General features: G+C 32.4%; 2 protein-coding genes across 2 annotated transcripts; one reads left to right on the top strand and one right to left on the bottom strand.

The window, feature by feature from the left end:
• Positions 1–480: 480 nt before the first annotated feature.
• On the bottom strand, positions 481–2,343 carry LOC139884785 (stearoyl-[acyl-carrier-protein] 9-desaturase, chloroplastic-like). Its single transcript, XM_071868767.1, has 3 exons — positions 2,213–2,343; positions 1,482–1,986; positions 481–1,035 (listed from the first exon to the last, which is right to left on the bottom strand). The coding sequence occupies exons 1-3, from the start codon at positions 2,341–2,343 to the stop codon at positions 481–483; spliced, it is 1,191 nt and encodes a 396-aa protein (XP_071724868.1).
• Positions 2,344–9,731: 7,388 nt separating this feature from the next.
• On the top strand, positions 9,732–19,242 carry LOC139884784 (dicer-like protein 4). Its single transcript, XM_071868766.1, is given in 30 exon segments — positions 9,732–9,757; positions 10,044–10,221; positions 10,414–10,524; positions 10,894–11,034; positions 11,127–11,199; positions 11,434–11,498; positions 11,623–11,766; positions 11,874–12,002; positions 12,158–12,296; positions 12,503–12,599; positions 12,953–13,145; positions 13,490–13,650; positions 13,747–13,953; positions 14,070–14,332; positions 14,444–14,601; positions 14,603–14,719; positions 14,793–15,208; positions 15,411–15,511; positions 15,945–16,150; positions 16,289–16,323; positions 16,325–16,386; positions 16,389–16,427; positions 16,430–16,494; positions 17,046–17,504; positions 17,593–17,865; positions 17,972–18,010; positions 18,012–18,299; positions 18,408–18,720; positions 18,800–18,914; positions 19,092–19,242. Coding segments are annotated over 29 exon segments (4,635 nt in total). The 5' UTR covers positions 9,732–9,757; positions 10,044–10,146.
• Positions 19,243–26,341: the final 7,099 nt, after the last annotated feature.

The following is a 26,341-nucleotide window of genomic DNA, read 5'->3' as shown; positions in this document are numbered from 1 at the left end:
AAGCACAACTATTTTATTTTTTATTTTATTTTTATAAAAGGTTAAATTTTATTAAGAAAATCTTGCATTAAGGATTTAAGGTGGTGAGATTATTTAAGTCAGTTATCCCCGAATCGCCGGATAAAATTTGAGGGGTCGGAATCTTAAGATTAATCGTACGTGAGAGGGAAAGCGCCATTCTTAAACGATCTAATAGTAGTGTTCGAGGCAATTACAAGAAAGAGTTCCAATGTCCCAGAGTCTAGAGATTCTAGCTATTACAAAAGAGAGTATTATAAATATTCCACACGGATAACCGCTTGACCAACAAACCTTTGTTTTAATATGGCTCAATTCCTTAGTGTAGATATACATATATATTCATCTAAAATTATATTCTCCAGTAATTATATTCCTTAACATAAACGATTATCAACCCGGCCATATCTTCTCACACGGAACATATATAATATATACTTAAATACGTTCTGGAATTGGATTTTAAACTTCTCTACCAAAGATCCAACTGAAATGAACATTGGATGTTTGCTTTGCCTTTCTTTGAACTCTCTCTTCCAACTTCCGAAACCTTGCAGTCAATCCGCATAAGAAATCTTGAGCTTGGCGGCCATCACCAGAAAGTCCCGTGAGATATTCTACTTTCCATCTTCCATTAAGATATTCAAAGATATCAGCATAGTCTTTGGCAGTATAGACTCCAATCCGTTGGGCTACGGCTGCATAATTCTCGAAAAGATTACCATCCTGGCCATCAAACATCATGTGAGCTGGCATTACAATTTTCTTCTTCATCATGTCAGCTAAGGCCAAGATAGTGCCATTAGGGTCGATCTCAAATAGCTTCTGTACAATTTTTGTGTAGGCTATTTCATGGCGTTTCTCATCAGAAGCTATGATGCCACATACTTGTGCTAATTTCAAATCCCCATGATGTTTGGCTAGCCTAGCAGTATTACCATGAGAAATGAATGTTGCCCTTTCTTGGAATGAAGCGTAGATGAAACCGAGGTAAGGGTTGTTTTCTGTTTTACCATCCTAGGGAGAAAAATAATAAAATAAAAATTATTCAAATAAATTCCTTTGATGAAGGGAAGCCGACACATTTTTGGTATGGATTTCCTACCTTAAGCAAGCAAATCACTTTTAATCGTGCTCTTTAAATTTCAACGATTGGATGAATTTTAAACATGTTCATTTGTCAATTAATGATATACAAACTTAAGGTGGGAACACTTTCTTAATTCTAAACAAACTCCAAATTTTACTCCCCATCTCGAATTTCAGTTAAATATATATATATATATATATATTCATTCATTCATAGATCATATACTTAGATTTTTTACTCCCTCCATCCCCATGTCAATTTGATTTAATTTTGACGGTTAACTTGGGATGAAGTGAGCATCATTAAAATTTTAGAAACAAAAACAAACAGGAGTACTACTAAATGAGGGTGGAAAGAAACTCTAAATACTTACCATTCCAGCGCCAATGAGATATTGAATTGTCTTCTCAATTTGTCTCATGTCAACTCGGCCAGTTAGGTAAATATATTTGTTGAGAAGGTCACCATGCCTATTCTCTTCAGCTGTCCAAGCCCTATTCCAAACTGCCCAAGGACTAGGGCTAGCTCCTGTCTCATCTCTAACTCCATCCCATGTATTAAGGAAAGCCAGGTAAGTAGGAAGAGCTTCTTCAGTGATCATATCTCCAATCAACACAACAAAATAGTCATCAGGAAGTTCTTTAGCTCTCATCTTCAACTCTTTCACATGGTCATGGAAAACTTCGGTGTCTGGCTTTGGTAGAAAATCTTGTGGCTGCCAACATTTCTCAACAGGCTTTAGGAGAGTCAAGATATTTTCCTCAGCCCAATTCTCCAATGATTTGATGATTTCTACCTTTTCCGGTGGCAAAGAATGAGTAACTTGATTATGCACCTTTCCGTGAGGAACATATATGTTTGGCTTTTTAACCCGGTCTCTGTTAATTTAGATACATTAAGAAAATGATCACACACTAGCTAGCTACTTGAAAAATTCCGTAAAAATATTTGAGATACATGTCTCTAGAAAAAAATATATTATATATATGAATAAAAAAAAGATTTAGAGAAGGAAAAATCATTTTCAACATATCTAGAACACAACTTTTATTTTTACTTTTTTTTCAAAACAGATCTAACTCATATTTTGAGAGAGAGACTCACTTCAGGGCATCGTGAGGATTTGAAGCCATGATCAGAATTTTTGGAGACTTGAGCTTGTGAGTAGAAGTAGGCTTTGGCGTTAACAAAGATAAGCAGGATGGAATGGCGGTTTGGTTAAGCATCAAAGCCATTTGTTTTTCAATTTGTGTTCCTAATTACCAGCTTCAAGATGAATAAGAAGAAGCAAATGAATGAAACTGCTGGAGAAGCAAACTAGTAAAGTGAGAAAGAAACTTGAGTGTCGCCGTCACCTTCTTAATTAAATAGACATATTGCTTTTGCTTGTAAATTGAACCCTTCCTCTTCTTTTTTTTTTTTTTTTTCTATTTTACATTTAAAATAAATAAATAAATAAAGACTTTATGATCCTGCCACATTTAATATATATTTTCCTTTATTTTATACTATAAGCCTATAAATATACCCATTTTTCTTTCAATAACGAATATTAAACGTAATGAGAAAAGCCGATTATCATAAAAGTGGAACCTTTCGTTTAATTGTGATTTGTGAGAAAGAGGGTGAGCGGATATCAATTGGGCATGGATGCACGTCTAATATACATTGTCTACACGTAATATATTAATGTAGGAGTTCAAACTTTAACTTTAAAACTGAGTGAATGACTAGTTGGATTGGAACTTGGGACAAGCCCAGAGGTTATAACAAAAGAAAAAAACAACAACAATGTACTTGGGAGATGTAATCACATTTAAAACTTAATTTGGAAAAAATATATATTTGAAACCTCAGCTCGAAGGCATTATCACAATACACGACACTGTATGTATTTGGCGAAACTCCAATTAATTAAAGCCCGGCTTTCCTAAAGGAAAAAAAGTACTTGTAACAAATGAGTGTAACTCCTACACAAATTAATTTCATCATCATAGGTTGTTTCAAATGTAGAAATGAGAAACTGGATAGGTTAAAAGCAAGACAATGCGAGCTTCAAGAATCCTGCAACAAACTCCAGCTTTTCTACAGAGAAGAGCGTCAGTGTAGCTGAAACAGTCTTCAAGGACTAAATGTTGAATTATGGAAAAGATTAAAAAATTCACGAATCGAAGAATTGAAGGTTGGAGAGATTTGCAGTGATGATATAAGCAAGCTGCAAGTATCAATTGACTAATTTGAATCCGTAATTGAAAAGCCCTCTTCTTGTGGTGTTTGGGAATTACAGAAGAGTCCTTTTTTACAGTTTCATTCTACAATTGGATCCTTATAAACTGTTGAATTATGTTGATCTATGTATGCTCTAAGATTTGAAAGGAGCTCCCTAACTACGTTTATGAAGTCCATATCCAGTTGTAATAGTTTCCAGGGATTTTGACTTTCATGTGTTTGGACTCCACATTGACAGACTTCTCTTGTTTTTGGGCCATACCCTATACCCTTACTGTTGGCCCAAACATAGGCAAAACCCAACAAACGGTATTTCCTCTGTTTTGTCACTTCGATTCGACCATCATGCTTCTTCCCCAATTGCTTCACGCTCACGCTAGCCGGAGATCAAAGGGCAGTAATAAGATGTTATATACTGTTTTAATACTAAATCATTCTAGATTAATTTCATTTTTATGTATAAATAAATAGATATATCAATTGTCTTTGTAATTATTAATTGAATCAAATAAGAAAATACTAGTATAGTTTATCTCAATTGCTTCTTCCTTATCATAAATTCAACTTCCGAAGAGGTAATAAAGACCGATGGAAGTTGGAATCCTTCATTGGCCTTCCACGATTTTCCATTGACGATGTTCTAAGAATCGTGAATTCATCAGATTCAATATATAGGAATATCGGTTTTGCGAATCGAATCGAGTGGGAAACCAACAGATGAGGAGCTGTGTAGGAAATGCAAGGCATAAGAATTTTATCGGGTTGTCCCAAGGGCAGAGCTAAGACCTGGAATACAATGAGATCATTTATATAATTTTTTAAAAAACTAAAGACTATGGGTTCCTTTTTAAAAATAATAATAATAATAATGCAAAGACTATGGATCATTTTTTCATAAATTATGCAATCATTTTGAATAAATTATACTATAAATTAAAGAATTTTGTTTTGAGGGGGTCTCTGAGCTCCCAAAGAGCTCTGCCTGCTAGGGTTTTGCTACAACAAGCAAATGGCTAGCTTTATGTTCTTGCCATTCAGGATAGTTTGTAACTAAATTCTTTCGAACATTATCGAAAGAATTTAGTTAATTGTTTTTTTTTTTCAAAGGGAGTTAATTGTTTATAGTTAAAATGAATAACATAGTTTAGTTTAGTATATGAGAGTAGGGGCCCAAGGGACTACAAAAGGTATTTAGGGTAGATTCTATCATGATATGGATTAATTTGATTGAATTTTTAGTTTAGGGATCCAACTGTTAAATTTTAAAGTAGAGCAGCATTTGCCGTCCCCGAACCCGTCTCGGCGTCCCTCTCTCATCTGCATTTCTGCTCTCTTTTATATTTCAACATTTTGATTTTTGGGTTATTGGGTCCGTCCGTTGGAAAATTCGTGTTTTTAAAAATTAATAATTTAAATATATCATATAAAAAATTATATAATAATTATTCGTATTAAATATTATTAAATATATGTCAAATATTATAAAAAAAATAATTATTTTGAAATATATCAATTATAATTATTTTGATTTTATTTTAAAATCTACAATCTTTGAATTAAAAATTTATTTTATTTTCAAAAATAATAAACATAGCAAAAAGTAAAAGTTGCATATCAAGATTTGATTTCATAATAAAATTTATATGTCCATTTAAATAGAAAAATAAAAGACATGTTCGCTTTAATTAGGAATATAAAAAAATAATATAATAAATTTTTATTAGATAAATTATTTAATAAGAAAATTAAAAAAAAAATATAGTGTATTATAATTTTATTAGGAATAATTTTTTAAATAATATATAAAAAATTGATTAAGAATAAAATTGTTATATTAGAAAAAATAATTGATAGAATTTTATTAAGAATCATTATGTTGTTATTGTGCTTTGATTTTTTAATTAGAATAGGAAAAAAAATATTATTGACTTAAAACACTTGAAATCTAATTAAATTCAAAATTCTAAAATATATGTATCAAATTATTATTCGTTAATAAAACGTCATGTGTCGGATATTGATTTGATAATAAAATTTGTAATTAAATTTGTAATTAAAACAAATTAAAAATCTCTATATAAGATTATGAAATCTAATCAATTAGATCCCTGACATCAGCACTAAATCTTTCTTTTATAATAATTATCACTTGATTACGCTTCTTTTGCTAAACTGGATTGAATCATGTAATTGTTTGAAACATGATACGTTGGGTTAATTGAAGGCTCACTGTATATCCACAACCACTTCAAAACCAAAACATAATAAAAACAACCCAAAATTTTTAAGGCACGACAGTGACTTTTCTGCTCTATTTGTGAAGTACTACAATAAAACACCAATTCTTATTCTCAGTAAAATTATGTTTCTTTAAGTTTTAGTTACAAACTCTTTTTTTTTTTTCAACGATCATATTTCATTACGTATTGTTGAGATCATTAATTACCAAACGGTCTTCAAGACAAGATAAATTATTAGAAATAAAAGAAATAAACCTAAGTTCCGACAAATGCGCTAAACAATATTTTACTTTACATGTTAGTGGGTCCGTCCGTTGAAAGGGAAATTCGTACCTTTAAAAAATAATAATTTAAATGTATCATAAAAGAATTATATAATAATTATATGTATTAAACATTATTAAATATATGTCAAATATCATATTAAAATGGAATTATTTTAATTTTATTATCGATTATAATTATTTTGATTTTATTTCAAAATCTACAATCCTATTAGAATTACAAAAAATTATTTTGTTTTCAAAAATAATAAGCATAGCAAAAAGTAAAAATCACATATCAAGAGTTGATTTCATAATAAAATTTATAATTGCATCTAATCAATTTAGTTATTCCTATTGTTTGAAAAATAAGATATGCCAATTTTAGTTAGCAATAAGGAAAAAAAGAATACAACGAATTTTTATTAGGAATAATAGTTTAATAGAAAAAAAAATAAGATGTGCCCATTTTAATTAGGAACTAGAGTATTACCCAGGCGTTGCCCCGGATTCCGTAAAATAATTATCATTTTATAATAAATTATTTAAATTTTATGAATTCAACATAAATAATGAGTTTGATTTATTTTCAATTGACCTCACTTATGATATATCAATATCATGATAATTAAGATGTGTGAATGGTACAAGATACAGAACCTCTTTAAATTAATATTGTCGGGACTAAAGAGATTTATTATGTAAGCGAGGTATTAATTTATCGATATATGACTTCCCTTAAAATTGTATGTTGGGACCGAAAAAATTTATTATTTTATTGAATATTATTTTATCGAGGTTATACTATATAAACTACAAATAAAATCGGAAGATTTCAACTTTTGAAGGAGGTTGCTCATAAAATTGGTGCAAGTAAAGATGGGCAAGTTCTTGCACCAATGAGCATCCGAGAGAAACTGAAAACAATAAAATAATAAAATTCCTATTTATATTTTAAACATAATTAAAATTTTAGAAGATAATTTATAAAAAGATACAAGCATACCTCACAAGATCCGATCAAGAGGTAGAAATACTTTGAAATTTGATAAAGATAATAAGAAAAGAGCAAACTTTACCGTTCTAAATTCATCATCGTAATCCTACTCTCAATTTTCTTTTTCATTATGATTCATGATAAACACCAAAATATTCATGAAACAACATTGTTATTCATATGAACTCGATTACAGGCAATGCATCTTGGTAATTATGGTTATGGTCTTAGTTAAGTTGTTGAAGCATGCAAATTTGCCGAGAATGGCTACAACATACTATCTAAACCATGAATATATGGCAAAAATCTTGTCTTTGTTGTTAGTCAATTCATTCTTCTTTTATTAATACAAAAGAAAACTGACGATGATGTCGATTTTGATGACTCCGAAGATGGACTTCCTCCTCTTGAAAGGAATATAAATCACTTGATCTTTGATCAAAGTAGCGATGAAGAAAGCAAGTAGTATCTGATAGTTCTGCAATCTTGATTAGATATGATATACCCTCTATGTTTTGTAACTTCGCCTACATGCCCTCTATGCTTTTAACTCGGTTTCATACCCGTTTCATATGGATGATGAATTTTGATATTCTCACCATTGTTTACTCTAATTCATATGGTATATTTTAGGTATACCCTGGATGTTTGTAGCTTTGCCGATTAAAAATGTAGAGCACCCTTTGCGAACCAATGCACCGTTTCGGAAAAGGCACTCTGATTCATTTTTTAAAAGTTGTATTATTAGTAATTAAAAAAAAAATCTGATTGGTCAATAAAGCTAAATTAATGGGAGCCTCATGCTCTAATTTTAAAACTTTGTTTTTATAGATTTTTGCCGATAGAAAAAAAAATATAATGGACTTTAATCAGAAAAAATTGTTAAATAAAATAAATAAATAAATATAATGTAGTATAATTTTATTGTGTTTGATTTTCTAATTAGAATAGGAAAAAAAATATGATTGAGTTAAAATTGTAACTTGAAACCTAATTAAACTCAAAGTTCTAACATACATGTGTCAAATTACTATTTATCAATAAAACGTCATGTGTCGGATGTTGATTTGACAATAAAATTTGCAATTGGAACAAATTGAAAAAGTCTCTCTATTGTCTATACAAGTCGGTGGGCCCGTCCGTTAGACAGAAAGTCTGTAACTTTAAAAATTTATAATTTAAATATACATCATATTAAAAATTATATAATAATTATTTTTATTAAATATTATTAAATCTCTGTAAAGTATTATATTAAAATAAAATTTTTTATTATAAAAAAATTATTTTAACTTCATATCAGTTCTAATTATTTTGATTTGATTTCAAAATCTACAATCCAATTAAATTTAAAATTTATTTTGTTTTCAAAAATAATAAACATAACAAAAAGTAAAATTTATATATCAAGATTTAATTTCATAATAAAATTTATAATTGTATCTAATCAATTTACTTGTTCCCATTGTTTGAAAATAATATATACCCGTTTTAGTTAAGAATTAGAAGAAAAAAATATAACCGATTTTTGTGAGGAACAATAGTTTAATTAAAAAATTAGAAAAAAATATATATTATAATTTAATTAGGAATAATAGAATAGGAAAAAAGAAGATGTGTCCGTTTTGATTAGGAATAGGAGAAACGAATATATGAATTTTATTAGGAATAATTTTTTAAATAATAGATAGAAAATTGATTAGGAATAAAATTATTATAATATTATTGACTTAAAATTTTAACTTGAAACCTAATTAAACTTAAAATTCTTATATACATGTGTCAAATTACTATTCATTAATAAAATGACATGTGTCGGATGTTGATTTTACAATAAAATTTATAATTAGAACAAATTGATTTTTTTTTCTATTGTCTATATAAGATGATGATTTGCATCTTTCTCAACAAAATGAAAAGAAACAAAATTAAAATTGCGTTTTGTCTTGAACTTGTAATTAGATTTATTTTCTTTTCAATTGAATAAATAATTAGATTTATTTTATTTTCTTTCCATAATTATAATGCTATAGATATAATTTTTTTTTCGTCTAGAAAAAATCCAAAAAAAATCTTTCCAAATGGATAAAATTTTGATTTTATTTTTTCTCCATTATTATATAAATTAGAAAATGATGAGATGCAATGTTCCGACCTTAAAAAGAAATTCAAATTCAAAAACAAAATAAGTAATATATTATTATAACAATCAAAATCGGTGGAGCGTTTGCAATTAATTTGAAAAATGAACCTGTAAATTTTCCAAAAGAAGAGAAAATAAATATTGCCTTTTTTCGGCAGCTGTAAATAAATAAATTAAAGATAGAAAACGAATGGAAAAAGAATAAGAATATATCAATGAAGAAAAAATAAAAGTATACAATGGAAAAAAAATAAGAATATACTCTCTCGTATACAAATAGAAGACATTTTGACTTTTTAAATTCATTATAAATTTAATGTATTTAATCATCATTATTATTTAAATATATCAAATTTATAATAAATTTAAAAAGTAAAAATATCTTAAATGGAGTATCAATGAAGAAAAAATAAAAATATACAACTTACTAAAGACTTTATTCTTTTTGTCCCCATTCAATTGCCTTTTTTTTTTTCTTCTCTTTGAAACTCAATTGACTAAAAAAAATCTAAATTTTCTCTCTTTATAAATTGACTACTCTTCTTTACCCTCTGTTTCTCGGAAAACAGACATATAACTTCGTACTCTGGTTAGTAGCAACTGTTTTAAGCAAGCAAACCATAACTTAGCAGTTACCCAGAACGATAATCAGCACCAACCAACCGTTCATCACTGAAAATCTATGTCGGACGGCGAAAACCCTTCTTCGACGCCGATCACTGAAGCAATATCGACCAGTTCAGCCTCCGGAAAAGACCCCAGAAAAATTGCTCGGAAGTAAGTCCATTTTCATGTTCGAATGGTTTTTGTTATTTGATTTTCTTCAATTAGTTTTGAGTGTGATTAAAGGTTCAACCTTTTTGTTTGTTATGTTGTGGAAGTGATGGAGGATTTTCTTATGTGTAATTGGGTTTGTGTTTAGTTTTCTATATTTGTTCTGGTTGTACATTTTGCAGTTGAAAGAAATTTATGTGATTTATGGGACAAAACATTCTGTTTGCTTTTAATGGACTATGGACAAGTACTGTTGTTTGTTTAAAATTCAAAGTTTAATTTTATGAAGGTATCAACTGGAGTTGTGCAAGAAGGCGCTTGAGGAAAACATCATAGTCTATTTGGGAACTGGTTGTGGGAAAACCCATATAGCTGTGCTTCTAATTCACGAGATGGGCCACTTGATAAAGAAACCTCAGAAGAAAATTTGTGTCTTTCTCGCTCCAACAAATGCACTTGTTGAGCAGGTATTTGTCTCTCTAACAACATCCTTAATATGCTGATATATGAAATTAATTTAAAATTTTGAAAACTTTTGGGGTCCAACTGGTCGAGCAAATGTGTTTGGAGATCGTATATTTCTTGTGTTTACTAAATATGAAGCTGTCCTGTTCCTCCTTTCATTGTGGTTCTCAGTCAAATTCACTGTACTTTTGTAGCAAGCTAGGGTTATAGAAGACTCCATTGATTTTAAGGTTGGGGTCTTTTGTGGGAGCACCAAGAAGCTTAAGAATCACCAAGATTGGCTGAAAGTGGTTGAGGAAAATGAGGTAATATGGTACTCAATTGTTCAAAACCCTTCATTTTCTTTAAACCTGACACCATTCTTCATTGCACGTATTTGGATGACATTTGATGTTATTTCATATATTTAAAATAACTTACTAAAGTTGATGTGTGTAGATAAATTGTTAAGCATCTGTCATCGCCAGCATTTAAAATTGGCTTGCTGTTGTTTTGATTTTTGTTACATTGCACATCCTCTTCGCCAATTTAAATTTCCTTATAAAATCTGCAAAAGAAGTTTTAAAACCCTTTGCAGTATTTTTGCATTCTCCTTTGTCATTACTAGGGGTATATGTCTTCCCTGCAGCATTACTTTCATTTACACACTTTATTGCCTCAATTGTTCTTTGCAGATTTTTGTTATGACCCCACAAATACTGCTGCGAAGTTTATATCATTGCTTTATCACGATGGAATCAATTGCCCTTCTCATATTTGACGAATGTCATCATGCTCAAATCAAGAGCAACCATCCTTATGCAGAAATCATGAAAGTAAAGGATGACACTTTGCACGAATCTTAAGTTTTCTAACAGTCAATGAGACTTGCCTGCTAATCTTAGATTATCTTGATTAATTTATGTAGGTTTTCTACAAAAGTAATGCAACAAAACCTCCTCGTGTTTTTGGTATGACTGCATCTCCAGTGGTTGGGAAAGGTAAATAATACAGCCTGCTTGCTTCTCTTATAAAACCTAATGGATGATATCTGGCCCAAGTTGTTTTTTAATGAACTTGCTTGCTTGTGAACTGTAATGTCTCATTTTCTTCTATATTTTCCTGAGCCTGGAGTGAGAGAGAGAGAAATGCATGGGGTATAGATGAGTGGTGTTAGATTGGTTTATTGACGGGGAACAACTGTGCTGATTATTGTTCTGTTTTGCATTTTCCAGGTGCTCTAAGTCCTGAAGAGTTACCAAAAGTTCTCAATAGTCTTGAAGATCTACTTGATGCTAAGGTTAGTTTACTCAAAATGGATCTTTACGTGTCATGGTAATTTCTTTGTGAGGAGTTTCTATAAAGGCTGATACATATGATTGTATTTTTGCGCTTAACCATTAATAATTATACCCTTTTTGTAGGTGTATTCAGTGGAAGATTCAGCAGAATTGGAAAGATATGTAGCATCTCCGGTGGTTAGAGTATATCATTACTGTCCTAGTATGAATGGAACCTCTAACTGCTACTTGAGTTATTACAAAAAACTTGACGAGTTGAAACAGCAGGTATTTGGTTGTGTTCCCTTGTCAAAATTCTGATACCTTCTATTTCTTTTGTCCGCTTCTCCAATTGACCTTTCTTTTATTTTTTCTATATTTTTGTGACATTTAAGTGCATATCAATGCTTGGCCGAACTATGGGTGATCATCAAAGTCTACGGAGCACCAAAAAGCTGCTTTCCAGGGTGCATGATAATATAGTATTTTGCTTGGAAAATCTTGGCCTGTTGGGAGCATTACAAGTAAGCTTTAGTGGGATTAAGCAATGCCTTATTATTATTCTATTATTTATTTGTTACATATTGGGTTGTTCGGTGCATTACAAGTAAGCTTTTGCGGAGTTATCTGGTGTAAAACTAAATACTTTTTTTCCTTTTCTTTTTCCTTTTCCTTGAAGGCTAGTCGCATTCTATTGACTGGTGATCCCTCCGAAAGAAGTGCCTTGGTAGAAGCAGAAGAAAATCTCTCTCATGACTTGTTATCTGATAGATATCTGGGTCAAGCTGCTGAAATCTTTGCTTCTGATTGCACAAAGGGTATGTTGAAATATTCAGAATTTTTTTGGCTAAAGCTTCCACCTTCATGTTGCTGAAGTTTTGTCCTTGTCTGTAGTTTATTTGTTACTGACTTCAGAAAATGATATTGCATATGATTTTATTTATTCATCAATCATCATGGTTCTTTCTCCATCAAATGTATGAAGCAATGGTTAACATGAATATTGTTTTTGCACCTGTTGTAGATGGGCCTGAATCAGATTTGTCATGCATAGAATATTCGAAGCAACCGTTCTTCTCAAGCAAGCTTTTGTGCCTTATTGGCATTCTTTCCACATTCAGGTTGGTTTGGCTCTTTGCATCTTCTTTCTGAGTTTCTGTTGCTCTAACTTCTAGTTAGTATTGGTCAGTTGCTTATATTCATTTTGGGTCTCTCGGCTCTTATCTTCGAGGAATGCTAATTCTTGTAAACTTAAATCTTTCTGTTAAAATCAAAATTGTGAGAATCTAAGATAAAATGAGATCCGGAAATGCCAGCCTATAAAAGAATCAAGTCTTAATGTTTCTGTATTTTATTTAATTTTTTGATTGAAAATTTATGATTTTTTTGTCTCTCTGTGCCTTAGATACTTTAATCTCTAGTATGGAAATGAATTGGTAGTATTATCTGACAAATTATACTTTTCCATTTCCAGGCCACAACAAGATATGAAGTGTATAATATTTGTAAATAGAATTGTTACTGCCCGTTCTTTGTCACACATACTTCAAAACCTCAAGTTCTTAACATCTTGGAGGTGCGGTTTTCTTGTTGGGATCCATGCCAATTTAAAGAGTATGTCTAGAAAGGAAATGAATTCTATTCTTGACAAGTTTCGGTCTGGTGAGGTGATACTCTATTTTCTCTTAAGGTGTTAAAATTTGGGTATACCTTATACTTATGGGTCTTAGCGTTTTAAAGTGTCGATTCTTCCTTTTTTGCTGTTGTCTGGACATTATAAGCCGACTTGGACCTGAGAACAAGACCCTTCACACCCTTCGTATTTACTAGCTAAGCCATCTGATGCTACCTTGTTGAGTATTTCTAGTGTTATTGCATATTCAAGGCAGTACTTTAACAGTGAACTGATGATTGTTTGTCACATGCATTCTGCTGAAACAAACATTTAATTATCACTATTTTCTCTAGAAAGTTAGGTTTATGAGTAGTAATAACTTCACTGTTCTGGCAGTTGAACCTTTTAGTTGCAACTAAAGTTGGCGAAGAAGGACTTGATATTCAAACATGCTGTCTTGTGATAAGGTTTGATCTTCCACAAACTGTGTCTAGTTTTATTCAATCAAGAGGCCGCGCAAGAATGCCTCAGTCTGAATATGCTTTCCTGGTTGATAGGTTAGTTTCCCAATTGCATGCTATTTCTGTTTAACAACTTCCTTGTCTTCTCTTATGGAGGAATGACTCTCTGTTAGTGTTTTCTATGCATTGTAGTGGCAACCAGAGGGAACTAAATCTGATAGATAGTTTCAAAAATGATGAAAGTCGTATGAATGTAGAAATCTCCGACCGATCATCTACAGAGATATTTGCCGGTTTCGAAGATAGGATTTACAAAGTTGAGTCTTCGGGTGCCTCTATCAGTTCTGGATATAGTGTCTCCTTGCTCCACCATTATTGCTCAAAACTTCCACATGATGAGTATGCCTATATCAGTTCAACTTTGGTTTATTAAACAAATTTTGGCATATGGAAATATGAATGCTATGTGATAATTCTGTACTCGTTTCCTTTTATCTTATGTGGTTTTTGTACAGATTCTTTGACCCAAAGCCAACATTCTATTATTTTGATGATCAAGGGGGAACCATCTGCAATATAATTTTACCTTCAAATGCTACATTGCATCAAGTTGTCGGTACACCACATCCTTCAATGGAAGCTGCCAAGAAAGATGCTTGTCTGAAAGCGATTGAAGAGTTGCATAAATTGGGTGTCTTGTCTGACTTTCTGTTACCACAACAACTAGATGATGGGAATGAGGAAGAGTCAGAGGACATGGATAGTGCCAGATCTGAAGGTTGGGAAAATAACTCCTCGCTCTATTTTTAGCTAACTTGTCGCTTTGTTTTACTTATTATCTAAATCTGTCACTGAAAATTATCTTTGATGTGTTCTTTTTTTTCTGCAGATAAGAGTTCTAGAGGAGAACTGTGCGAGATGTTAGTTCCTGCTGCACTTAAAGGATCTTGGACCAACACAAGGGATTCTGTCCATCTTAGCTGTTATTATATAAAACTTTTGCCTGTTCCTGAAGATAGAGACTACCGAAAATTTGCTCTTTTTCTCAAAGGAATCTCTCCCACAAGAAGCAGCGACGATGGAGCTTGATCTTCATCTTTCCCATGGTAGATATGTCAAGTCAAAGCTTGTCCCAGTTGGAGTTAAGAGATTTGACAAGGAAGAGGTAATGATTAATTTTCTCATGAAAGTTTTACACGACAATTATAGTCTTACAATTCTCTATTGGCCTTTTGCAGATCTTAAAAGCTCAACAATTTCAAGAAATGTTCCTCAAAGTCATCCTTGATCGATCTGAACTGGTTGCAGACTCTGTTCCCCTTGGAAGGATGGATTCAGATGTATATCATTCATCGACCTCCTACCTGTTACTTCCTGTCCTCTCTCGTGATTATCTAAACTCAGTAACTGTAGATTGGAAAACTGTGAGAAAGTGTCTGTCATCACCAATCTTCAGGACTCCAGCCATGGCTACAGACCATGAAATTCTTTCCTCTGAGGGTCATTTACAATTGGCTAATGGTTGCTGGAGTATAAGTGATGTTGAAAACAGTTTGGTGTACTGCCCGCTCAGAAAATTATTTTTCTTTGTGACGAATGTGGTTCAGAAAAAGAATGCCTATGGTCCCTTAAGGATTCAGGCACATTAACGCAAGTATCTGGACCTTTATGCTACTAATAAATCAATTCAATATTTAATGTGTGATTGTTTTGAATTTTATGATGTCCCTGCTGTGTAAGCATTGACCGTAATAGTGTAGATACTCAGTGGCAGCTGTTTTGAAAAGTTTGTAGTCACTTTCAGTTATGTTTCTCTTTTACTCATAAGGATACCTTTCATCTATGTTTTGATTTAGCTCTGGACAACATCTCAAACATCCCAAGCAACCACCTCTGCGCGTCAAACAACTGTTTAACTTGCACAATTTGCTCCACAATCGAGGGTTAGAGGATTCAGGTATATTTTTTTTTTCTTCTTTTTTCCTTCTTTCTTTTGTTGGTTTGGTTTGCAGTCGTTTGTGCTTGGAACAAACTTTTTACACTGCTTTCAGCTTTGGGTCTTGCTTGGTACTTTTTTGTTTGCTTGTTCTGTTTCGTTACATATTTAAGCTGAATATTTCAAAATCTCATTCTCATTCCTGCAGAATTTTCGTTCAATATTTGTTTGCACCAAGCGATGAATAGGTTTATGTTATAAGATTCTTACCGATCTGTCTAATGTAGCAAAGTGTAAATAAAACCAAAGTCTTCCTGATTGAAATTTTATTAGAATATCTAGTGTAGACTTTTATAATCTTCTCTTCTCTTCTTCAACTTTAACTTTTGCTTGTAAGTTTGAGTCCAAAAGCCATTTTAATATTTTCTTAGAAGTTTTTACTTTTCTAAAACAGAATCACGTGAACTTGAGGAGCACTTCATTGAGTTGATGCCTGAGCTGTTGGAGATGAAGATAATAGGCTTCTCCAAGGATATTGGCAGTTCGCTATCGTTGTTACCGTCGTTAATGCATCGGTTACAGAGCTTGCTTGTGGCCATTGAACTGAAGCAGAAATTATGTGCTGCATTTCCAGAGGCAGCTGAAGTTAATGCCAACCGTGTAAGACTTATTTTCAACTTCCAATTCCTAAACTGCAGACTTTAGTAACAATCTTGGTCATTACCCATTGTACCTTTATCCTATTAATTGTGTCCGTTTGGGACTTTATTCCTGACAACATGCCCGATCTGATATTAGGTTCTTGAAGCACTCACCACAGAAAATTGCCAGAGCGTCATCTCTAGAAAGGCTTGAAGTATTGGGCGACTCTTTTCTCAAATTTGTAGTTGGTCGACACCTTTTATTATGCATACTTCTGTTGATGAAGGTCAGCTTACGAAAAACGGTCTAATGCTATAAGTAATTCAAATTTATTGAAGCTGGCCACTGAAAATAGCTTACAGGTATGGTGGTTTTTTTTTGGATTTTAATTATTACTATTTTGATAGGGATGAAGTGTATGATATTATTTGGAATTGCTAAATTAACTATAAGTCCTTTTAAGTATTAACACTTGCTTACTGGAGTTTGTTTTCTTACTTTGTGTAATTTTACTTTTACAGTAGTTTTTCTAAGAAAAAAATCTTTGTGAACATGCATATACTCCTTTGCTCGAGATAGTGAGTAGAAAGAAATAACAGTGGTATTGCCACTGAATTTGATGATCATATTTCTTAAGTTCCAAAATGGGGTTGGAAGACAGCCAAGCTGAAACAATCTATAATAGACATGAATATGGGTGAGAGACTTGTTTCTGCATAACAGTTGATTTACCTCCCCCCCCCCCCAACGACATGGACTCATACTTCGTATTGTTTCAAGAAGTCGTAGGCTTTACAGTTTTAGAAACAAATAAACATTATTGGTATAGCAATAGAATGGCTGCCCTCATATAAATATTCAATTGTATTTCTGTTTAGTTTTTCATGTGCATTGATTTCTCCACACTCTTCAGGTTTACATACGTGACCAATCATTTGATCCCTCCCAATTCTATGCTTTGGGTCGCCCCTGCCGTGTAATTTGTAACAAGGAATCTGAAGTTAGTCTTCATTCTCAAGATTACAGCGATGGCCATTCTTCTGGTATTGAAATTGCTTGCAGCAAAGGTCATCATTGGTTACATAAGAAAACAATTGCCGATGCGACGGAAGCTCTGATCGGCGCTTTTCTAGTTGATGGTGGCTTCAGAGCAGCAACTTCTTTTCTTAGATGGATTGGCATCCCCATAGACTTTGAAGCTTCACAAGTTACTAGAGCTTGTCTGGACAGCCATATTTATATGCCACTTGCTGAACACATTGATCTTACCTCCCTAGAAAAATTGCTGGGATATAGTTTTCGCCATAAAGGACTCCTTCTTCAGGCATTTTTACACCCTTCTTACAATAATCGTGGAGGAGGCTGTTATCAGGTATGTATGCTGTAGTCTGTTTTTCTTCTGGTTCAATGAGTTAAACCGATATTAATTATGCAACAATCTTATATGATGGTTCTTTCAGAGATTGGAGTTCCTTGGAGATGCTGTCTTGGATTACTTGATTACATCATACCTATTTTCAGTCTACCCAAAGTTAAAGCCAGGGCATCTCACTGATCTGAGATACGTGTGTGTGAATAATAAGGCCTTCGCAAATGTAGCAGTGGAACGATCCTTTCATGAATATCTTCTTTATGGATCTGATTACCTTTCTCAGGCCATAAAAACTTATGTGAACTTCATTAAATCATCTTCATCTCAAAGTGCACTTCTTCTAGAGCCAGAATGTCCAAAGGTATTCATGATAGACTCGTATACTTCATCTATGTTTTTGTATCTTGGCGAGTAAAAAGTCTGTATACTAAAGCGATTTTTATTTTATTTAACATCATGTAATCCAGGTACTTGGTGATGTGGTGGAGTCTTGTGTGGGTGCCATCTTTTCTTGACACCGGGTTCAATTTAAACCACATTTGGGAAATAATGATCTCCTTCTTAGATCCAACTAAAGCCTTCTCCAGTATGCAGATGGATCCCGTCAGGGTACTTCATGAACTCAGCCAATCTCACAACTTCGAACTGAATTTTTCAGCAATTAAGAAGGGTAAAAGTTTTTTGGTCGAAGCTAAAGTGAGCAAGGGAAATCTATCTTATGCTTCTTCAGCAAGCAACGAAAACAAAAAAGATGCTTCCAAAAATGCTGCCCGCGTGTTATATGCAAAGCTGAAGGTAATGCTAGTTTGAAGATACACACACCATTCGTCTATTGCTGATTTTGATGGCGATGAAACTGTAGTTTCGATAAGTTTACGGGCTTGTTTCGATATTCTCATGCAGGTTGAAGGTTATAGGTCCAGGTGCAAGTCTCTGGAAGATATTTTAAAATCTACCCCCAAGGAAGAAGCAATACTCATTGGGTACAATGAAGAGCCCATAGATGTTGATATTCCCGATCCAATTGCAGTCGACCAATCGAAAATGAATGAATCGTCTCAGAGCAACCGAAAATTCGATCCTACGAATGATGTGGCTGATTCTTGTTCACCTACCATTGTAGCTCTTACTAAACGTCTTCGAAATGATTTTGTGAAAGAACAGCCAAGTCAGATAGCTGCCAATACCAATAACGAAACTGATTCGCAGACTAGAGGTTTGTTCATGTACTTGGCAGTAATTAAATATCTTAATTGTGAATCAATTATCTTATTCTTGTCAGATCATGTTTTCAGGTATGTGGCATCATAAATCAGCCATACAACGTCTGTATGAGCTCTGTGCTGCAAACTGTTGGAAACCACCCTTGTTTGAAGTTTTCAAAGAGGAAGGACCGAGTCACCTAAAATCGTAAGGCTCCATTATTTATTTTAATTGTTAATTCCTAATCTTTTATGATTATGTCATTCCTTTACTGATCCGTTTCCCTCGTCACACTTTTGTAATAATATGGTCTGATCATGAATCTCCACCAACAATTTTCACTTGCATAATATACATTCTCATTGGTTTTCATTTTTGATTCAGATTTACGATAAAGGTTGTGGTGGATATTGAAGAAGCGCCAGAAAGGCTCTTTGAGTGTATAGGCGAAACTCGGACCAAGAAGAAGAGTGCAGAGGAGAGTGCCGCTGAGGGTGTACTTTGGCAATTGGGGGTTTTAGGATATTTGCACTGAGTGGAAACTTTTTAGCTTTCCAGATTAGAGTAACTCCAGTCTAACATAGTTTATCAGACTTCTGAATGTAGATATAGATACTAGTGGCTGTAGATGAGGAATGCATGTAGATTATATATATAAGTATTTATGGCTGCTGTTGTATCCAAAAACTTTCAACTAGATAATATCGAAATGTAATTAAATTTCGGAAAACCATCATCTTGATGTGGTTCCAAACAAGGTCATGATCTAATGATTAAGGCGTCGTCTTTTTTATCGAGAGATAAAAGGTCTGAATCTTGTCGCGAACGTCAATAAATAATTATTTATTTGATTCTTAATCACATGTTTAAATTACATGTGGCGTGACATAAGCATAAGCCCAATCATATGACACGTTTCATAACGTTTTTGTCATGATAACATGTTAAATTTTATCGGTTGTTAATTGTCATGTCAGCATAATTAACGTCCATTTAACGTGAGAGACTAACTTGATAGATAGATTAGGGTGGGGCTGAATTTACCGGATAAAACGCTAAATCCCCTAGATTTATTGTTACTTTTCTTTTAGAAAGACACTCTTAGAAAGACACTCTTGCTTCAAGGAAAATAAAAAATACACCCACATGATAATTTTTCATCATCCAGCTCGAGCAAAAATCAAACGAAACAAATTTTCTTACTGAATGGTTTTACTTTTATTCTGCTTCTTTTTTTCCCTTGTTGAGAGTAATATTAATTAAAGTAGAAGGAAATCGAGATAATTGCATTTTTAGTATTTCAAAATTAATTTAGCTAACAAATCAATATTTCGCGAATTTTTTTTAATAAATTGGTACAATTCCGTTAAATCCTCAAAATCATACCTACCGTCAAATATCGCTGACGTGGCATCAAAAATCCGTGAAGTCTACCAGTCATCGCCACCTAGACTTACACGTCACCTTGATGAGTCAGCAAATTTGACACGTAAGCGTCATCAACCTTGCTCAAAAGTTTTCCAGAAGAATCCGGCCACCCCCAATGGCGATCCGGCCGCCACTTTTAGCGGCGCCACCGTCAGACGTCGTCGGATTTCGGAAAATTTTGTATAGCCGGACTCATTTCGACGAGGTGAACATCATGGTGATGTCGGATTTTTCAAATTCAAAACCGTCTTGCATAGATCTAAGCTTAAAGGTGCGGGAGCCGAAGCTTTAAGCTTAGATCTACGTTAAACGGATTTTGAATTTGGAAAATCCGACACCACCATGATGTTCACCTCGTCAAAACGAGTCCGGCTATATAAAATTTTCTGGAATCCGACGATGTCTGATCGTGGCACCGCCATTGGTGTTGGCCGGATTCTTCTGGAAAACTTTTGAGCAAGGTTGATGACGCTTACGTATCAAACTTTTGAGCAAGGTGACGTGTAAGTCTAGGTGGTGATGACTGGGTAGACTTAACCGATTTTTGTTGCCACGTCAACGATTTTTTACGGTAGGTATGATTTTGTTAAGGATTTAATGAAATTGTACAAATTTGTTAAAAAAATTCACGAGATAATGATTTGTTAGCTAAATTAATTTAAAGTGCTAAAAATGTAATTATCTCGAAGGAATACCTAAGAAATAGAACGACAACGGTGAGCAGGTAGAAAGCAAGTCCAAAATAATTTTCGTCTGAATTTGATGAGAATTTTAAGAGATTAATTAATTAAAAAGGGATAAATTGGTCAAGTAACTATAAATCCGATGGATTTAGCCTTTTATACGGTGGATTTAGCCCCACCCGATGGATTGAGAGTACAAGAATGATATTGTTAGTGGGTGAAGTTCCAGGACCTGGTTGATAATCTAGCATGAGTTCAAGGACCTCCAGGGTCATTATCCCTAAAATTAATATGTCACGCGCCTTGCACATGTTTAAAAGGTGTATTACTTTTATACATGTTAATCTTGGAAGGTGAACATCAAGTAGTTGGACCGGAAACTCCATTCACGGTCATACTGTTTTTACTAATTAATTACTGTTCGTGGGTCCCGCATTTATCTTTTCTGTTTTGTTTTTGTCTAATAATATAAATTAATCCTTATAAAATGTATAGATTTAAAGTTTGGTCCTTATAAGGTTCTTTCTAACTTAGATTCTATTGTTAGTAGGTGATTGTTTAATTTTGATAATTCATTTTGTATATTATTATTTTTGGAAGACGATGATTCTTCATCTGCTATGTAGTTAATATTATCTCTAATTAATTTCATACTTGGCCTACAAAATATTTGTTCTTTTATTATTGTATTATCTATTCTCGGTACTGAACTAATTAGTGTTGTTTTTATTGTTCATACTTTAGCTGTTATACCGAATAGATCTTCTAAATAAATTTTATCTTTATCCTTAAATTGTATACTATGATGACTATTTGATAAAGCATATCCTATTTCATAAGTTATAGTGAATGGGTAGTCTTCTTTAGCCATTAGATTATTTCTGTAAAATTTATATGCTATTATTAATGAATTTATATGCTATTATTAATGACCTATCTAGATTTTCTGTGCATAAAGGTATTCCTAGTTGAAGTGATACATTAAATTTTAATTTTGTATATGCTAAATTTCCATTTACTATTCCTATTATTCTATCTCGTGGGTCTTGAATTCTATCATCACAGATTGCTAATCTTATTAGTGAATCTATTCCTTCCATGAATGTTGATTTTATTAGAATCTGAACAGTTGATATATGAATATAGTCTATTTTATCTTTTTCTGCTTGTTTTATTTTTAACTTATCAATTTTTTCTTTAATTTCACTACCACTTATAATAGGTATACTAGTTTCTCCAGTCGTAGTTGAAATTTCTATTGGATATTCTGCAGTAATTTTTCCAAAGTAAAGAATATTTTTCCTACTTAGAAGATTTCTTAATGAATTTTTTATATCTTGTCATTCTTTTAGATTTAATTCTTCTTTTTTAATTTTTTTGATTATATTTTTGTTAACTAAGATATCTCTTTTAAATGTACTTTTTTCTTCTTGTAGATCTAAATAGTCTATAGTATTAATTGTTGACGAAGATGAAGCTATTTCTTTTCTATTTTTAACTATTATAAAGTCTGAGTTGTTCTAGCATAATGCAGTAGAGATCAATTTTTTTGTGATAGTTCTGATCGTAAAATATTTAAAGCTCTAATATTTTCATTACCTAATTCCATAATAATTCTAAGGTCGTAAAACACCTTTCTATATATTCTTCACAGTAATCTATTAAACTATTCAGATCTGGGCTGTTTTTCTCTATTTTCATTACATATATTTCTTGTGCTATATTGTGAATATAACTCATTTTCTTTCTTCTAACTCTGATACCAGAAATTTGATGCGGAGTAGAAATTGAATAATTGGCTAATTGAAAGAAAATAAATAGATTTTTATTAATAGGATAGAAATACAAACGCTTAATATATTCTAAATAGATTGGTCAGACCAATCTGCTTCTAATGCTTCAGTATCGTAATACATATTAGTTTCGTACAGATATTCTAATTGTATTTCAATATAGGTTAATATATCCATATTTTCTTCTATCTTCTTATATGAATTATCAATTAATGAAAATAGATACATCTTATATCTAGTTGCTATTTTTTTTGCTAGATCAGAAGGTAATTTTCTTCTGAATGATATTTCTATTTCTTTAATTTTTTCTATATCTACTTTCTGTTTGCAATCGGAAATTATTTCTTCTAGTTGAGTTATTTTTTGATTAGTTTCATTTTGTAAAGCAAATAATTATGCAGTACTAGAATTTTCAATTAAAGATAAATCAAGTGTATCAGTTGGCGAATCCATACCTGAATCCTTATGCTTTTTGAATGCTTTTGCAGATGATTGTCTTGTTTCCTTGATAATAGATTGCTTGATGTTTGTGTGTTTGGTATAATATTGTTTGCTAATTTTTTGGGTATTTGCTTAGTAAAACAGATTTCCTATAAACGGGAAATCAAAACGTTGGTTTGTTATCAAACAAACAAAGGAGAATTTTATTTTACTCAATAAACTCTGAGTTCTGAATGAACCAGAGAACACATATTTATACATAAACTGAGTGGACTATATTCCACTTAACGCCCCTAGATATTACATTATTGTTGTATTATTGATGCCCTTAGAAAATTTACATCAGGGCTTACGTTTTTTACAAGAAGACACAAATGTCTACATCTTACTTTAACTAGTGGATGTGATTATTTTTTCTTTGGATTCTTGTGGGCTGAGTGGAAGGACATCTTTTTTTTGCTTTAGATAGTGGTTGTCATTATTTCATCTTTGGATTCCTTTTGGGTGGATGGCTTTTCTTCCTTGTCTTCTTTTTCTTTTTTGTCTTCTTCCATTATTATAGAGATAGAGTCTGAAGAATTATTATCTCTATTGCTATGTAGGAGAATGCATATCATTTCTTTTGTCCTTTGAGGAAGATGTGCTAATGGTCCAGAGAAATCCGAAAATGATCCTTCGAATATCTGAATTGCTCTTAATTCCTTCATCACTTATTTCTTGACTGTGCCTTGAATGGATTAGAATATTTTCACTTCTATAGTTTATAAAATATTTTCCATAGGTATCGATTTTTCCAGTGTTTCTTAATATTCCAGCAAAGTATTTGGCATTAAGTTCTTCAATCTCATCTTCCGTTAGTAATCGACTAGTTGGTCCATCTCTTGGTGGGTAGTTCTTGTTTGATATTCCTAGAGCCATGACCGCATAACTTGGGACTAGTATTTTATCCTTGTTGAAAACTGGAAAAGAGCTATATATTTTTATGAATATTTCCCTATCCTTTCCTTCTCTGTCCTTTCCAATACGGGTCATATAGTTTCTTATTGCACTGGCTGGTCCTAAAGGAAACTCTGAGAGCAAATTGGTGCCTTTTAGGTAGATAGTATCTATTAGGCCATGAATAAAGAATTTATATAGTGTTAAAGGATTTGTATCAGGGAGAAATACTGCTTTTGGGCTAGAATTTATTTTGACAGTTGGGTAAAAATGTTGACTCATTTCTTTTTCTGAATAATGACTGAGCATTGAATAACACTCATTAAATGATGAAAGTGATGGTTGTTTGGCTTTGTGCTTTTCTTCTCTAGTAGGAATATTGAAGATGCTAGAGTTGGGAATTTTACCTATTGAGGTCATTTTTCCTGAATGTCTGGATGAAGATGATGGTGAAGAAAGTAGTTTGGATTTATAATAGGGGGTTTCTGTTTGAATTTGTTGGATTTGGTATTCTTCATAGGCTTTTTGGGCTTCTTCTCTGGTTGTAAATGATGGTGTTGGATATTAGACTGACCAGTAACAAAAGGAGAAACCTTATGCCAATGATCATATACTCCCTTCATCGGTCCATTGAATATAGCATAGAACTTTTTCTGGGGATGATCTGGTAGTATCATAGTGTACTGTTAATGGAGTGTTGTAGTTGCTGATGATGTTGGATCAGTAGTTTTGTTTTTGTTGTTGGTGAGGAAAAGGATGGATCCACCACGCTTGTGTTGAGTGATTCTGATGCTTGAATATGGCCTCCTAACTGAGTGATTGCCGCTTCAAGTTGTTGTATTTCAGTCTGTTTCTAAACTATTCTTTTTCTTTGATTTCGATCTGGTCCATCATTCCTTTGATGATTGCTTCCATTCTCTTGTTAATGTATCGGCAATGACGTTTTGTTCTGATTTTATGTATTTTGTGATGGCTGGGAATTGTCTCAATTCGAGCTGCCACCTGATTAGTCTTCCTTGATTATAGTTGCTCTTTATTTTGTAATGGATAAAACCTGTAAGATATTTACTGTCAGTACGGAGTTCGAATTCTTTAGTAAGAAGTTCGATTCTCCATTTTCTTAATATTTTGAGACAAGCAAGTGTCTCCTTTTCATGTATTGGATATCTTTGCTCAGTTTCTGAGAAAGTCCCGATATATATTTGCACAGTCTTTCGACTTCTTTATTATTATTTGACTTTTCAGTCTGTATATTGATTTTTGCTTTCATACAGCCAGCCCAAGTTTCTTGAGAGGCGTCTGTTTCCACAATCAGATAATCATCACTTTGTGGATTGTATAACTTTGGAAGATTTTTACAAGCATTTTTCAGCTTGTCAATAAGTATTGAATCATTAATATTCCATGTCCATAAGACCTTTGTACTTAATTTCTTTTGTAGTAGCCTTCTTTTTTTAGCTAAGGATCTGAAAAATCCTTGATCTGAAATGTAGTTCAGGGATCCTAGAAACCTTTGCAATTGTTTTCTATCTTCTATTTTTGAAGGAAAACTATTTAATTTTTCTATTACATTATCTTGTAACTTTAATTCTCCATTTCCGGATATAGTTAGTCCTAAATAGTTTATTTCATTTTTGGCAACTACCGCTTTCTTTTTACTTAGAACTAATCCTCTTTCTTTGACTCTTTCTAAGACTATTTTTAATTTCTGGTAGTGATCTTCTAATGTATTATTTGTATAGATTAGTATATCATCTATATATACTAGACAAAATTCTTCTAATCCCTTTAGGTTTTTATTCATAAATCTTTGATAAATTCCTGGTGCTTGTTTTAACCCGAATGGCAATACTGTCCATTGATAATGTTTATGGGGAGGACAAGTAAAGGCTGTTAATAGTTTAGTATTATCATGCAATCTTAACTGTCAAAAACCTGATTTAGCATCTAAAGTACTAAACCAATGACTCCTCTAATTTTCGGAAGTATATAATCTTTTCTAGGTAGTTTGTAAGCATCTCCTATTGTTGCTTCATTCATTTTTGTGTAATTAATCACCATTTTTTTTCTCGTTTTATTTCATTATGATTTTCTACATAAAATGCGGGTGCAGCATGCCTACTAGTTGATTCTTCTAATATTCCTTTTTCTAGAAGTTCAGCACATTCTTTTGTAAATTCTTCTACATCAATTTTTGAATATGGGATTTTATTTTCTACATTTACTTCTTGATTAGGATCTCTTAATTTTATTTCTATTAGTTCCTGATTTTTATTTTTATTCTGATCTAGTGGATTATCACTACATACATCTTCTAATAGATTTTCAACTTCTTTTTGTAATTCTATAGGTA

This window comes from Rutidosis leptorrhynchoides, unplaced genomic scaffold (genome assembly GCF_046630445.1).
Source record: "Rutidosis leptorrhynchoides isolate AG116_Rl617_1_P2 unplaced genomic scaffold, CSIRO_AGI_Rlap_v1 contig60, whole genome shotgun sequence".
Lineage (NCBI taxonomy): Eukaryota > Viridiplantae > Streptophyta > Magnoliopsida > Asterales > Asteraceae > Rutidosis > Rutidosis leptorrhynchoides.
Note: the sequence above shows the minus strand (reverse complement) of the source record. Positions and strands in the feature narration are given on the sequence as shown.

Excerpts from the sequence above, each read along its gene's own strand:
- LOC139884785 (XM_071868767.1), bottom strand. The coding sequence starts at position 2,343 with ATGGCTTTGATGCTTAACCAAACCGCCATTCCATCCTGCTTATCTTTG. Across the intron at positions 1,987-2,212 it reads AATCCTCACGATGCCCTGAA|AGACCGGGTTAAAAAGCCAA; the intron begins GTGAGTCTCTCT and ends CTAAATTAACAG. Across the intron at positions 1,036-1,481 it reads ATCTCATTGGCGCTGGAATG|GATGGTAAAACAGAAAACAA; the intron begins GTAAGTATTTAG and ends TTTTCTCCCTAG.